Raw genomic sequence first — 13,510 nt, forward strand, 5'->3', positions numbered from 1 at the left:
GTCACCCCTACCGCCTCCTCGCCCCGCCATCACCACCTCCCCGAAGGGGCACAGAGGCGGTCCAGAAAGTGGCGCACCACCAGAACTAATTCGTGGCCAGCCGCCCGCCGCCACCGAATTGGAAGGAACCCTAGAGTTGAAGTCCGCAAGGAGCCCCAACCTACTTTGGCCTCCCACAAACGATCCAATCCGCGGAAACAACCCAGCGAGTGGTGTCCCAGTGTCAGCAGCTCTCGCCTCCCCGCCATTGGTGGGTGAACACGTGGAGTGTCCTGGAGAAGCCACCACACAAGGTACCACATCACGGGAAAACGGACAAACTGAAGGGAAAAAAGCGGAAGAATCAGCGGAGAGAGGAACGATACACCTAGCGCTCGCATGGCCTTCATCCTCAGGATCACCAGGACTGACCTCTGGATCGAGATCGATAAGGATCGATCGACATTGATCTAGAGTTTGGTGGAGCAAAGGGAACGAGAACGAGAACGCCATCCGTCATCTAGACCTCCATCAAAAGAACTAAAAAGTCCGCCTTGAATAGCTATACAAACATAGATCAATCTCATCCCTCCCGTTTTTTTGCTTTGACAACTTGAAGAGCGACTCTACAACCTTTTGTTGCCGAGCCAAATTATGAGAAAGTGCAGAATATAGAACAACCTTCCTCCTGGCCTCAATCGAGCTAACATTCCCATGGTACCGAGCGGGCTCGAAGGAGAGGAAGCACCATGCCGCAGAAAGAATGCAGGGGTTGCAGGTCGAAGGTGAGCAACACTCCACACACATTTATCCATCAACCGCCACCATGATTAATTACATGGGTTGCAGGTCAAAGGTTTCCATCATTTTCTTGAAATTCTGAATGTGTTATATGTGGAAAAGTATTTTTTTTGTCCCAAGCCTCTTGTAGTGGTGGGTGTTCGGTCTATTTCAAATTTGTACTCTAGAAGTGAAGACTGAAAAATATTTTTGAATTTGACTACCCGATAATTCCAGGTACCCGGTAATTTGGGTTCGGGTTCGGTCATAACTAAATAGTGTAGTACTTACTGAAAACTTGCACAATATTCAGTAAAATTCTGGCAGCATTTCACCCATAATTGGGACATGTTTTCAATGTATATCCGTATCAATAAGTAGGAACAGACATTCAGCAATAACAGAATTTTCAGTTCCAAATAGCCAATTATGGACTGGCGTTGGAGGAGTGCTCGTAGCTTGATGCCACTGTCAATGTTGGGCCTTTCACGCTGATGTGTACGTAGCTGTCGCCCCACGTTGGTTTGTACTTAAATCTTGACGGCTGACTGGTAGTCCTGTGCGATTGCACCTCGGACCCGAAGAACATGCAAAAACAATAGGTGGTAGTCAAGCAGGCACGGCGACGGAAAGTGGCGGCCTAGCTATCATGCAGGGCAAGCGGGTGCGGTGGCAGTAGGCGTCAACCTGGCCGCCGGCTAGGGTTAGGGCATCTCCGCATCGGGTCATGATTGTGGCTATGGGAATCAAGGTGGGAGATAAGGAGTGATCGACTGGGTTTGGGACTTTGGGTGTGTCGGGACTTGGTGAAGACCAAAAGAGACGCTCGGGCAGCGGTGTTGGGTCGCTAGGTGGACGGGCCAAAAGGGATGTTAATTCAATTCGGTGCTTTCAATTGCTGGGAAGTGATTCCCAAATTGACCGGACAAATTTCGATTCGTAATGCTCAAATTTTTGGTTGATCTTTGTTTTTTCAGTTCTGCAGACACACCCCACGCCCTCCAGAGTGCACTAGTACATAATTTTATTTGTTACAGTATATTTCAAAAGTTGACAAACTTTTGGCATGTCAGGATCAATTTGTGCGGAACCAATTTTTTTTTTGTGAACGCAGTGCGGAACTTAAATATTGTTTGAAAACCAGTCTCTGATCTAACTCCACGATCGGCATCATTTTCGCCTACATTTTTTTAGGCGATCATTTTCGCCTACCTTGGGAACACAAGACCCACCAGACCAGCTTGGACCAGCTTGCTCTTTCCTGATTCCCAGTTTCCCACTCGCAGTTAAGCAGGAGACCTTCCAAATCCTAACTAAATAAATGTATGCCATGCATCCGAATGAGAGATGTTGGTTCGTATCCAACTGTGGGCCGCAGTATTAGCCGCCTTTCATTACGCCAATACCGATCAAAAGAACAAGAAAATTCCCACCAAACCTCTCGCTAGCGCCACCGCAATGGCGGACGCCGCCGCCTGCAGCATCTGCATGGAGCCCATGGCGCCCACGGAGTCCCACCGCGGCGGCAGCGGGTGCGCGCACGCCTTCTGCGGGGCGTGCCTGTCGGGCCACGTCCGCGCCAAGGTCGATGCCGGCGCCGGCGCGGCCGTGCGGTGCCCGGACGCGTCCTGCGCCGGCGCGCTCGACCCGGAGCTGTGCCACGGCACGCTCCCGGCCGACCTGTTCGTGCGCTGGTGCGCCGCGCTGTGCGAGTCCATGTTCCTCGGCGCGCGGCGCACCTACTACCTGTTCCGGGACTGCTCGGAGATGATGGTGGCCGACGACGAAGACGAAGGGTCCGAGGACTGCGTGACGCAGACGGAGTGCCAGGTGTGCCGGCGTCTGTTCTGCGCGCGGTGCGGCGTGCCGTGGCACGCCGGCGTGAGCTGCGGCGAGTTCCAGCGGCTCGACGTCGGGGAGCGCGCGCAGGCGGACCCTGCTGCTCATGGAGACCGCCCGGGAGTGCAAGTGGAAGCGCTGCCCGCGGTGCCGGTTCTACGTCGAGAAGGCCGTCGGCTGCCTGCACATCGTATGCAGGTACGTGCTGTGCATTTACAGATGAGTTCACGAAACCTCGTCTTGATCGATATGTTTCTCTAATTAATTTGGAACGATCGGTCGAACTGTACCTTGTGCAAATTGGATGAGTGTACTGATTAATAGAATTTTTCTGCAGTGATGAGTGATGACATGTATGTATTTTGTTAACTTTGACCTGATGGCAGGTGTGGCTTTGAGTTCTGCTACGGATGTGGGAAGCCGTGGGCACTAATACACGATGGCTGCCCTGGAGAATGAAGAATAATGTTTCTCTCGGCAATTTTTTAACCTGCGGTTAGTGTGTCCATTCTAATCGAAGCAGGCCAGGTAATGCAACCTTGAGTTTCATGGGAGGAGATTTCAGAGACTTGTCAATTACTACTATGGATAGCCATGTCAAACCTTATTTGCTCGCTATGGATGTTGAACGACAATTCTAGCACTAAATATTTAGCGACATGTGTGCTAACTCTAGAGAGATCGCTTGCAAATTTCTGCCTTCAAATGTTAGTTCATTGAGTTTATTCTCCAGACCTTAAGCATTTGCTGCTGCCTTTATCTGCTTCGCGCGCATTATTCAGGCTTTCAGTTTCATATGCAACGTCATCAGTATTCAGTTCGTAGCGTCAAACTTATATGCAGGGGTTACTGTTACTCTGCTGAGAAAAATCAATGAATAATGATTGATCAGTTGAGTTATACTCCTGATGCATCAAGAAAGCACATTGCACTCCCCATGAATATTTTGCCCAAGCAGATTGTGGCACGTTGGTTCATTTGCCAACTGAGCGATGATCTCTTCTTTGACAGCCGTCGAGTTTCGACGGACCTGATCTCCCACTGAAAATGCTTCCGTTCCTATTGTGGTTGTTTGATGAGAATCCTTCTGAAATCCCTTTTTGACATTGTAACCCCATACGGCCATACCGTCTTCTTCTACAATTTTTTCACCATTTCTGCTTGCAATTCTCTGAACACGGTTGCTGGTCAGAGCCAACTATATGGAATACAACTCTGAAGTCTCTATTGAAATACCCAACATTAATTTCAATTTGGTCGGACACAACTTTCAGATTATGCACTATGAACTTCTATCTCAGTCACAAACAAAAGATGTCATCCGTTCCTGTTGGAACTTCCAAGTGCCACGGATGGCGATGATTCAACAAAGAATGGTCAGGGTCACAAAAGGGCAAAGTAGGCAGTTCTATCCCCACATGAGCATTTCCTACTTGGTGAATCTCACTTTTTTGGGGCACGACGGACTGCTGAAGGAACTTTCGATCAAAACAGTAGTCCATCCAAAAACACAAGAGAGAAGCTGTAATTCTGGGTACATGGATAGTGCAGCGTATCAGGGGGCACACGCACGAACGGTGAATACTACTGACTTTATTATATACCAAAAGTACATGACAGAGCAGTCTGAAAAAAGATGAATGCTAGAAAATCTCACAAAAATATATACTAAAAATACATGACGGAGCAACCAGAAAAATTGATATAATGCTAGAAAATCTAAAAAAAAGCAAAAAATCTGGCCATCGATTTTTATCATCAATAGATCTCGACCGATGGATTACATTAATCTAATTCCACCCACGCCTACGTCCCTTCTACCCAAAAACAAACAGACGCCCTAGCCATCCTGGCTACCTCGTGCCTATGCACCGCCGTCGGAACCTCTTCGAGTCTCCCGTCTCCGTGACCTCCATGCCCAACGATCTCTGTCATCATCCCCGGAATTGGTGAGCTATTCTTCACAGGAAATATGTAAATTTCATCCTGAAATTGATTTGTAAATCCTTTTCTCATCGGGGATAGAATCGAGTTGGAGCGCCCAATCTAGCTTATCACGCCCCTTTGCATGGCGCGATTGGCGAATCAGCATCATGTGTCCTGTGAGGCAGCCAATATGAAGCATCCTCCAATTAGCATCGCTCAAAATCAATTAACCCAATATTCTGCGACGTGTGGTGCTCCCATGGATCTGACGATCTTTTGTTGTGGGGTGGTCACACATGCAAGCCCGACCTTCTCGTCTCTTTCTCTAACTGCCCACGACCCCGACCGCTCTTCCATCTCCCTTTTCCTCTCCCGTTTCCTCTCTCCCGAACCTCCTTCTTGACCGAGCAAGCGAGGCAGGCGAGTCGGAGCCGGCGATGCCGCGGCCGGCCGCGGCGGAGACGGCGAGGGCGAGTCGGGACCGAGCCGGAGACGGCGACGGTGAGGGCGAGGCCTAGATCGAGCAGCAGCGGCGGCGAGGAGGTGACGGTGGAGAGGAGTTGTTGGCCGGCACCGGAGAGGACCACGGGATCCCCGGGCTTAGAGGGATGGCCAGGCAGCAGCGGACCGGCGGTGGTGGCGGCTGGGGCAGGGCGGCAAGGCGGCAGACAGCCGGTGGGCCTGGGCTAGCCGGCGGATCGCGCGGCGGCGGCTCTCTTTCGCCCAACGGCACCTGGTCGGAACTCGTCCGCACGGCGCGGTCGTCCGCCAACCAGCCCCCCCGCCATAACTGCTTCCGACTCTAAATTGTTGTCGAAATATTATATGTACGTAGACACCTTTTAAAAATAGATACATTCATATTTGAGCAAATTTGAGACAAGAAATTAGTATCGGAAGGAGTACCAATTATAAAAAACCTCGTACTAAATCCGACGGCTCAGCAATCAACTGGTTTCTAACTAAAAGTTGATAACTTGGACATAACCAAACACCATCAACTGGTTCCTAACTAAAAGTTGATAACTTGGACATAACCAAACATTACTGTAAATAAGTATGACGCTGTAAATTAATTTCCCGGACTATGCCCTCGCATTCCGCCGTCCTAGTTTGAAAAAAATCCAACATATATGTATATATGAAAGGTACGAATTACCTGGAAAAACAAGTTTTAGAAAAAGGAAAGGACATGTAAAAAAATTACAACTTATGCATCACAGATCCAATTGCTATTCTACCATCATCTAAGTTGATTGAGTCAGTGTGCATAGACGGATACAAAGCCGCGTGTTCCCACCATTTTGAGAAAAATAATACTATCTTCGTTTTATAATTTTTGTTTTAAATTTGCCTAAAATATATATATCTATTTTTAAAAAATGTCTAAATACATGTAAAATTTCGACGAGAATTATAAAACGGAGGGAGTACTCGCATAGAATCCAGTTTATTGACTTTATTCAACGCCTCCGCATGCTGCGGTACTATCTTAAGAATCACGTGCTCCCGTTAAAATCTGAGCCTTAATTCCGTTTATTTTTATTAATCTTTATTATTCCTTAACTTGCGGTTGTGCTCACGGGCTCCTACGCTCGTACGTCCGCCCGCCCGCCTCTTCCGACTTCCGAGTCCCGCAAACACCCGACCCGCTGCGCCTCTCCTCCTCTCGCAGAAACGCAAAGGAAAAGAAATCTTCCCGCTTCCCTCGCCGCAGCCTGCTCGCCCGCTCCATCTGCCCACATAGAGCCGCCGTCCACGGCACCGACACCGCCCTCCTACCCCGCAGGCCGCAGACGATGACGCCGCGCTCCACCGCGGACGCCGCCGCCATCGCCCTCCACCACGGATGCCGCGGGATAAGGAGATGGTGGCGGCATCGAGATCCAGGCGGCCGGCACGTGCGTCCTCCCGCCGCTACGTCCGACGGCGCCGCCGTAATTCGCACCTCAGCCGCTGTCAGACCGCCGCCGCGCGTCCTCCCGCTGGTCTCAAACCCTAAACCCATCTTCTTCTCCTTCCTTTTCTCGTTTCTCCCTCGAATCCATGGGATTCGCCGCTTCGCGTATTACTTGTTTCCTACCGATTCGTCTCGTGGTCCTCGTGTCGCCTTTGCTGGAATCCTCCTGCCCCGTCGCCTCGCAGGCCGCTGGCCTCGCGCGCCGCCCCAGCCCTGTGGCTGTCCCTCCCACACCACCGCCGCAGCCCCGCCATCCGCAGGTGGCTGCGCCGCCACGACCACCGAATCCTACTGGCCGCTCCGATGCTGCCTCGTGGGAGCACGAGGAGGCTGAGGGGCCGTGCCTCCCCAGCTGCCCCGTGTGTATGAATCACGTAAGCTGAGGGAGAAATTGGGCATCTGGTCGATTTGCTAGGTAGGTGTGCTTCTGAGTTTCTTGTGTGTCAATTCTAACTAGCTCTTGCTTCAGGCAGGTCATATTATGGTCTTACGTGTTCAGCAGCAAAGATAAAAGCTAAGGTGCTGGTATATCTCTGTACAAGGCCCTACAAAAACTGCCCCTTCTAATGAAACAAGGGGTATCGGTAAACTGCTGTGGATGAGAAGTACATTATATAAGACGTCATTGGTGAGTTTCCTTATTAATTAATTAGTGAAACTTACAAACTGTTGTGGATGAGAAGTACATTATATAAGACGTCAGAAAAAAGAGAGTAGAGAACGGCCTTATTTTTGCTTGTAGTATACGATTTACCCTCTGAATTTCTTGATCACACATTATACTTACACTATGTTGTTAATGCATATTTTAATTTTCCCGATGTCAAGGTCTTACATATTCTTTAGTTTAGTGTGTGACAGTTGCATCATGATTTCATCTAATGCGTTCTTGCATTGAGGTATTCTCACCTCAAAATTGAGTTATAGGTCTACATGAATTACAGGATTCCTGATTATTATTTTTTACCTCAGAGTTCTCACAGTTCTTATAGTTATTGTATTCGTACTATGTAATATATAAGTGCACTTGAAGAAAAAATGAATGACGTAGAAATCTGATTTAGGATTCAGGGATAAGCCCTTTTCTTTCAGGCAGGTTTGAAAAAATATCGTATGGACCTGCAAGCTTTATGAAAAAATGTTCTTTTTCATGACATGTGGTTCAGTGAATTGGTCATAGCAAGTCTAAAAGAGGGTTACATTTCTGGTTTGCTTGTAGGGAAATCCAGAGTGCAGTCACATGAGCTTGCCCAAGAAGGCCACTGCCCACCATGCGAGGTTATTGTACTGTCTATGCACGGGAAGAAGCTTGCAGTTTTATTGTGAAGGATTAGCTACCTCCAATTGTTTTATAGATTCTCCTTGGCACTGATTATCACACGTGCAATGCTGGATCAATCAGTCAATTTGCAAGTGCTCCACATTTCATTGTATACGGGTATTTGTATCACACATGCATCATTTCACATTTTTTTTGTCTGACAAGCGCTCCAAGATTTTCAAAGGGGGTGTTTTGAGCGCCGATTCGCCTCCGCGGGTAAGCCTGATGACCACTGTTGCCGTTCCCCTCCTTCGCCACCGTCGCGCAATATGATTCCTTAATCCACTTTATACTGATCATGCCTTCTCATTACTACCCTCTGTTGAGATGATCTACCCAACTGTAGACAATTTTAGAACAATTTTGAACTGAGGAATTTGGATTGTGCCAGAGTTTGGGGTGAATTAGGTGTAACAACATCTAGCAAGCATTGATATCTTAATTTCTTTAAGCTTGTTCTACTTTGTGATTAGCATATCCTAGATAGAAAAAGAGCGATTCACAATGCAGGGGGAGGGGTGCTATTGTGTCTCAGTAAGTAATTACTTCAATGTTACGTATCATGTATGAAGGTACAACTTCTGACCTGTAAGCTCTGTTGTTGTGAAGGTTAGTACCTTATTCAATTATTGATCATGACAAGAAAGAACATTTGTCCTATCTGCGTCCAGGAAAGATGGGCTTCCAAATTAAGGTAAGCTAATTTAATTTGTAGAACTGATATGGGTTATGGATTATCATACCTATCTGATTTTTCATTTTCCATGGTGGAATTGGAAGGGCTAATTTCAGTTGCAAGGTAAGAACATTTTTCATTGTACAATTGTACCTAACTTGCGGTAGCTAATTTCAGTTACATGGGAATCGGAAGAGCTAAAAGAAGGGTAGAAACTGAGAACCTTGCATCTACATATTGTACTCTTACCCTGGTTCCAATATATAATAGCAGTAAAAAAATTGTTGGTCAACAAGGTAAATAAGCGTTTTCTTTTCCTCCTGCTTTACTGCCTTTTGCAGATGCACATGAATCCTGGTAGGCGATTTGTCTCTCTTTACTGCTCTGCACTGTTATTTTTTTCCTTATCTAACACTGACGTCGAAAACTGATATGGGTTTCTCCTATAGAGCTAGAACAAAGTTCTAATCTTGTAGATCTCAAACAAATCGATAATTTTCTGTAGGCACAGCTACTGATGCAGCCGGTACCTGCATATTTGATGACATCACGTATACTGCTAGCAAACCACTATTTAGAGAATAAGGTGTTTCATGGGGGCATTGTCGTAAGGTATTGTCAGCCAGTTCACATACTTGATTGCAATTTCATGTGTTTTCTTCTTACTCTTGTGCACTACGCCTGTGCTGCCAGTTACTTCCTTTCGTATGGCATATTTCTATTCACCTTCGTTTTTTGGTACTCCCAGTTTCTAATATAAGGGGACAATGTATCTCTGGTTAGTGTTGTAGTGTGTAAGATGACTCAACAAAGTATATGAGCATCGGGCTGTCCTTATCTATGATTCAGCTGACATGGATGTTTCTACATTTTTAAATGCCTGACCCAGTGACCCTTCTGATTAGATTTAATCAAGCAATAATGCTACAATATGAATTGTGAACAGTTTGGCAGGCTATGGAATTCTTTTAATGCTTCATTTTTTTTTTAATTTTATGTACTGTTGGTCCAAACTGAAAGATTGAAGTCTGAACTTCTGCTTGGCATCTTAAGTTCTTAGCCTAAGATGTAACTTTTTACAACTCTTGCCTTTTTTCAGGTTGCTAAACCGGATGCATGGAAGGAGAGGCTAGCTTCAAACACATTTGATCGAAATGTATAAATGTTTGTGTATCGCTATAGTTACCTGGAGGCAGAACATACATAGCAAAATATACATTCCTGCTGATTCAGTTTACTGAACTCGAGAAGGTTCTTAGACTTAGAAGGTTACTGATCCTATGGCCGAAGCCTCAAAGGTGTCTCCCAGCGTATGACAAATGCCTTTTTAATAAGAGTTCATAAAGTTCCTGTGGTGAAGCAACACTTTCAATCTTGATGTAGACATACATTCTCTGCATATAGTTTCTCTTATTTTGTTTACAAGATATTGAATGAGCTCGTTGAATGCTATCTTCGTTCGTTTCTAAATGTAAAAAGTTCTAACTTTGTGTTAAATCAAACTTCTTAAAGTTTAGCAGAGAAAGAAGAAAAATACTTGGGATTTCATACGATGTGGTAATGTGTTTTGCTTGGCACGCATTTGCAAGAAAAAAACCTTTTAATCGATGACTTTATAATTTTTTCTGTTAGTCCGTGACAACGCACCGACACCTGAATATCATCAGCGTAATTTAATCGAATTTGTTCCCGTCAAGAAAGAATAATCAAAGTCGCCGTCCGCGTCAGCTGGTGCGGTCTCCACCAAACAGATGAACCCAAATGCTAACTTGCAAGCACTCTCCAACCAAAACATTTTCCGTCTCCTCGTCCCATCGGCTTCCTCGAATCCTTCGTCTTCCTTTCCTTCCTACCCCGACCGCGACCACCAACCCCATTTCCGGTTTCCCTCATACGTGTACTTTTTCCCCAAGGTTCGCCTTGCCCACTCTTGCCTCGGTCCCTTCTTGTTGCTTCATCCCATGGATCAGACGAACCCCGCGTACGCTGTCCCGCCGCCGGTGCCCATGGCGGCGCCCGTCGTTCCGGTCGATCTCACGGTCGTCAAAAAGCGTTTCGGAAGCGGCGGCGACATGGCGGTGCATGATGCTTCCGGCGGCCTCGCGTTCCGCGTCGCGGCGGCGGACGGTGGTGGCAGAGGAAGCGGGGGGAGAGCGCTCCTCGACGCCTCCGGGAGGACGCTGGTCACCGTCAGGAGCAGCAAGGTGAGGCTTCCCAGCTTCGATATTTGGCTCCCCGCATTTTCCCCTTCCCTTTCTCTCTCCTCCCGCTCCTAGTTGCTCCCGACCCAACTCCTGTGCCGTCTTCTCTCCCCTTCTTCTCTGTCGGCGCAGCCGGCCGGAGGGGAGGGGGAGAGGAGCTCCGGCTCCACCTTCCACCTTGTAGATCCACTCACCTGTAGTTTAGTTGTGGCCTTAGGGGCCCCTGGCGCCATGCCGTTAGCCTTACGCCGACTGTCGGACTGGAGCTCCGGCAGTAGCTGCTGCGGTCAGATGCGGGGTGAGAGTCTTTGCCGGCGAGGAAGCCCGAGATAGAAATAGAACCTCCCCTCGTCTACTTCAGCAGGATGGCCTCCTGAATAAGCTCCATCCACAGATCCTATCTCCCCCAATTTCTCCTTCCCCTCTCTGGGATGCCGCCGTGGTGACGGGATCCTCAGAGCCTCGGGATTTCGGAGGAGAAATTCGGGTTGTTTTCTATCCGGATCTGTTGTTCTTCACTTTTTTTTCTTTTTTCTTCTAATTATCTAGCCTGCAATTTCCCCATGGTTGGGCTGCCGATTGTGTCCCCTCCCTGCGTGGCTGGGTGGCGCGTGTGTTTGGGGTCGTAATCACTTCCTTTTAATCAATGCAGGCTCTTTTTACAAATAAAATAAAATATTTGGTTTGGTTGTTCCGAGAGTTAACTTGGTTGTTTGATTGCATCAATTACATTTGCTGTTGGATAGATATTTTTTTGTAAGCTGTGAATGGCAACATCAAGTCTGCGATAAGCCATAGTGAACTGATAATGCAATGGGGTGCTGCAATCTGCTTATTGCCTTATTCTGACTTGATTCTTCCTAATTGGATTTAAAACTTACACTTGTAGTGGAATTTAGGAGTGAATCCAAGCTATTTTGTTCATGCCTGATTAACTTACCACATAAACAGATAAAAGAAATAAATAAGTCCGCATAAAAAAGATAAAAGAAATAGACAATTAATGCAAAGCTACACTAACATCAGGGGATCCATCATCCTTGTAACGTGTTCAAGTGCAATACTTGACATGTTTACGGATTGTACTTGCTTTGAGCTTTCTGAAGTCTGAATTTGATGCTATATTTGTAATGTTGGTGATTCGTCATATATCTCTTGTTACTATACTTCAGTATGTCACTAAGTGGCATGCTATTTTTCTAGGGGGTTTGGCAAGCATTCAGAGGAGTTAGTTCGGAAGAGAAAGAGGTCATCTTTACAACAACGGTAGTATGTGCTTCTTCGAAACGAAAGGAGATACATGCATTCGTGCCACCAGGAAGTACATTTGAAGATCCCAAACCTAACTACATACTTGTAGGAAATACATTCCAAAGGGCATGCACAATTATAAATGGAAACTCCATTGTTGCTCAGGTAAGATGGAAATTTTGGATTAGAGTGATCCCTTGATGATCAATATCTGTCAACAGAGTTCGATTTTTTCAGCACATTATGGACTAAGATATATACTAAAATGTCAATCATTTGTTTGTGCAGGCAAATCTACCGTATAAACTCAACAAGGCCTTCTATTCAAGGCACAAGTTTAGAGTGACTATTTACCCAGGAAATGATAACATTCTTATCATGGCAATGATCATGACCTTCTTTGTACAAAAATGACAGAAGTGACGGATGTCCACACTGGTTTCAGAAAAGTCTGAGGATACGCACTGGAACGGTGAATACCACAGAACGAGATCCACCGGTGTACGGCCAGCGTCAGCTGTCGGCGGTCGTGCGGCCGGCCGGTGACCGTGCCATTCGCGTCCAGCACACGAACTTTGTGGCGTAAGGTGTACATTTGATTCCTGTAAATGGTTTCTTTCCTCTTTCTTTTGTTTTGCTGTCCCAGCTCGTATTTTAGAAGAGCCAGGACGGGTTTTCATACTACGATCGTGTGAGAAGATACACACGCTCTCGGGTGATATGTACATAGTTGAACACAGAACAATGATGTGCGAGTGATTTTTACTTACTGCCTCTGTCCAACAAAGGGTGTCTCAAGTTTGTCAAAATTTGAATGTATTTAAACCTGACTTAGCGTATAAATGCATTTCAAATCTAGTCAAAGTTGAGACATCCTTTGTTGGACGGAGGGAGTAATAGACTTATTTTGTATTTAGTATTTAGCAAGCGTTGATTTCTATCCATCTCAATTTGTATCTATTAAGCAATTTATCCATTGGGCTGTATGACTTTTTTGTCTTTTTAGTCACATTCGACACGAAATATCTCTAGCTTTCAGCGGCCGACAGCAAGAACTGTTCGACTTCAGGGGTCGAGTCGCGGTTGTGGTCATGCATTTGGGTGCGCATTTGGTAGATTGACTTTCGTTTGGCATTTTCGTTGCAAGAGTGCTGCTACGGGGCGACATTTGTTGGTGCAGGAAGGCATGGACTCGGCGCCGGTTTATCTGCGGATGTATGGAAGCCGAATGTGCTTGCTAGGCATGCTTTTTATCTCATACACTCGTACACATGTCATCTAGTCTGTGAGCCATGCTATTTCCTTTTCCAACCGAAGGTGCTTGTTAGCCGGGTAACCCACAAATTTGCGCAGGTATACTCGCTATATAATTTTGTGGTGTTTTTTCTTTGGCTACTTCGGTATGCATAATGTCGTAAGCATTGCTTTTTATATAGACAAATTTGTATATTTTTATTCCCATCATCCATTGACGTTGATGACTTTTTCTGCCTGGGGCCCGATAGATATTTGTATGTATGCGGCGAGTTTTTCATTTTAAGAAAATAATTTGCCTACATGACTTGATCAATTCTCCT

The 13,510-nt window shown here is 46.4% G+C and overlaps 2 protein-coding genes across 2 annotated transcripts; both read left to right on the plus strand.

The window, feature by feature from the left end:
* The first annotated feature begins 2,217 nt into the window (after positions 1-2,217).
* On the plus strand, positions 2,218-3,270 carry LOC100822871 (E3 ubiquitin-protein ligase RNF144B-like). Its single transcript, XM_003572212.2, is given in 3 exon segments — positions 2,218-2,676; positions 2,678-2,796; positions 2,985-3,270. Coding segments are annotated over 3 exon segments (651 nt in total). The 3' UTR covers positions 3,058-3,270.
* Positions 3,271-10,240: 6,970 nt separating this feature from the next.
* Positions 10,241-12,942, plus strand: LOC100845316 (protein LURP-one-related 7). Its single transcript, XM_003574528.4, has 3 exons — positions 10,241-10,685; positions 11,886-12,098; positions 12,222-12,942. Exons 1-3 carry the CDS (start codon positions 10,443-10,445, stop codon positions 12,345-12,347), a joined length of 582 nt encoding a protein of 193 aa, XP_003574576.1. The 5' UTR covers positions 10,241-10,442; the 3' UTR covers positions 12,348-12,942.
* Positions 12,943-13,510: the final 568 nt, after the last annotated feature.

The sequence above is a fragment of the Brachypodium distachyon genome, chromosome 3, assembly GCF_000005505.3.
Source record: "Brachypodium distachyon strain Bd21 chromosome 3, Brachypodium_distachyon_v3.0, whole genome shotgun sequence".
Classification (NCBI taxonomy): Eukaryota; Viridiplantae; Streptophyta; class Magnoliopsida; order Poales; family Poaceae; genus Brachypodium; species Brachypodium distachyon.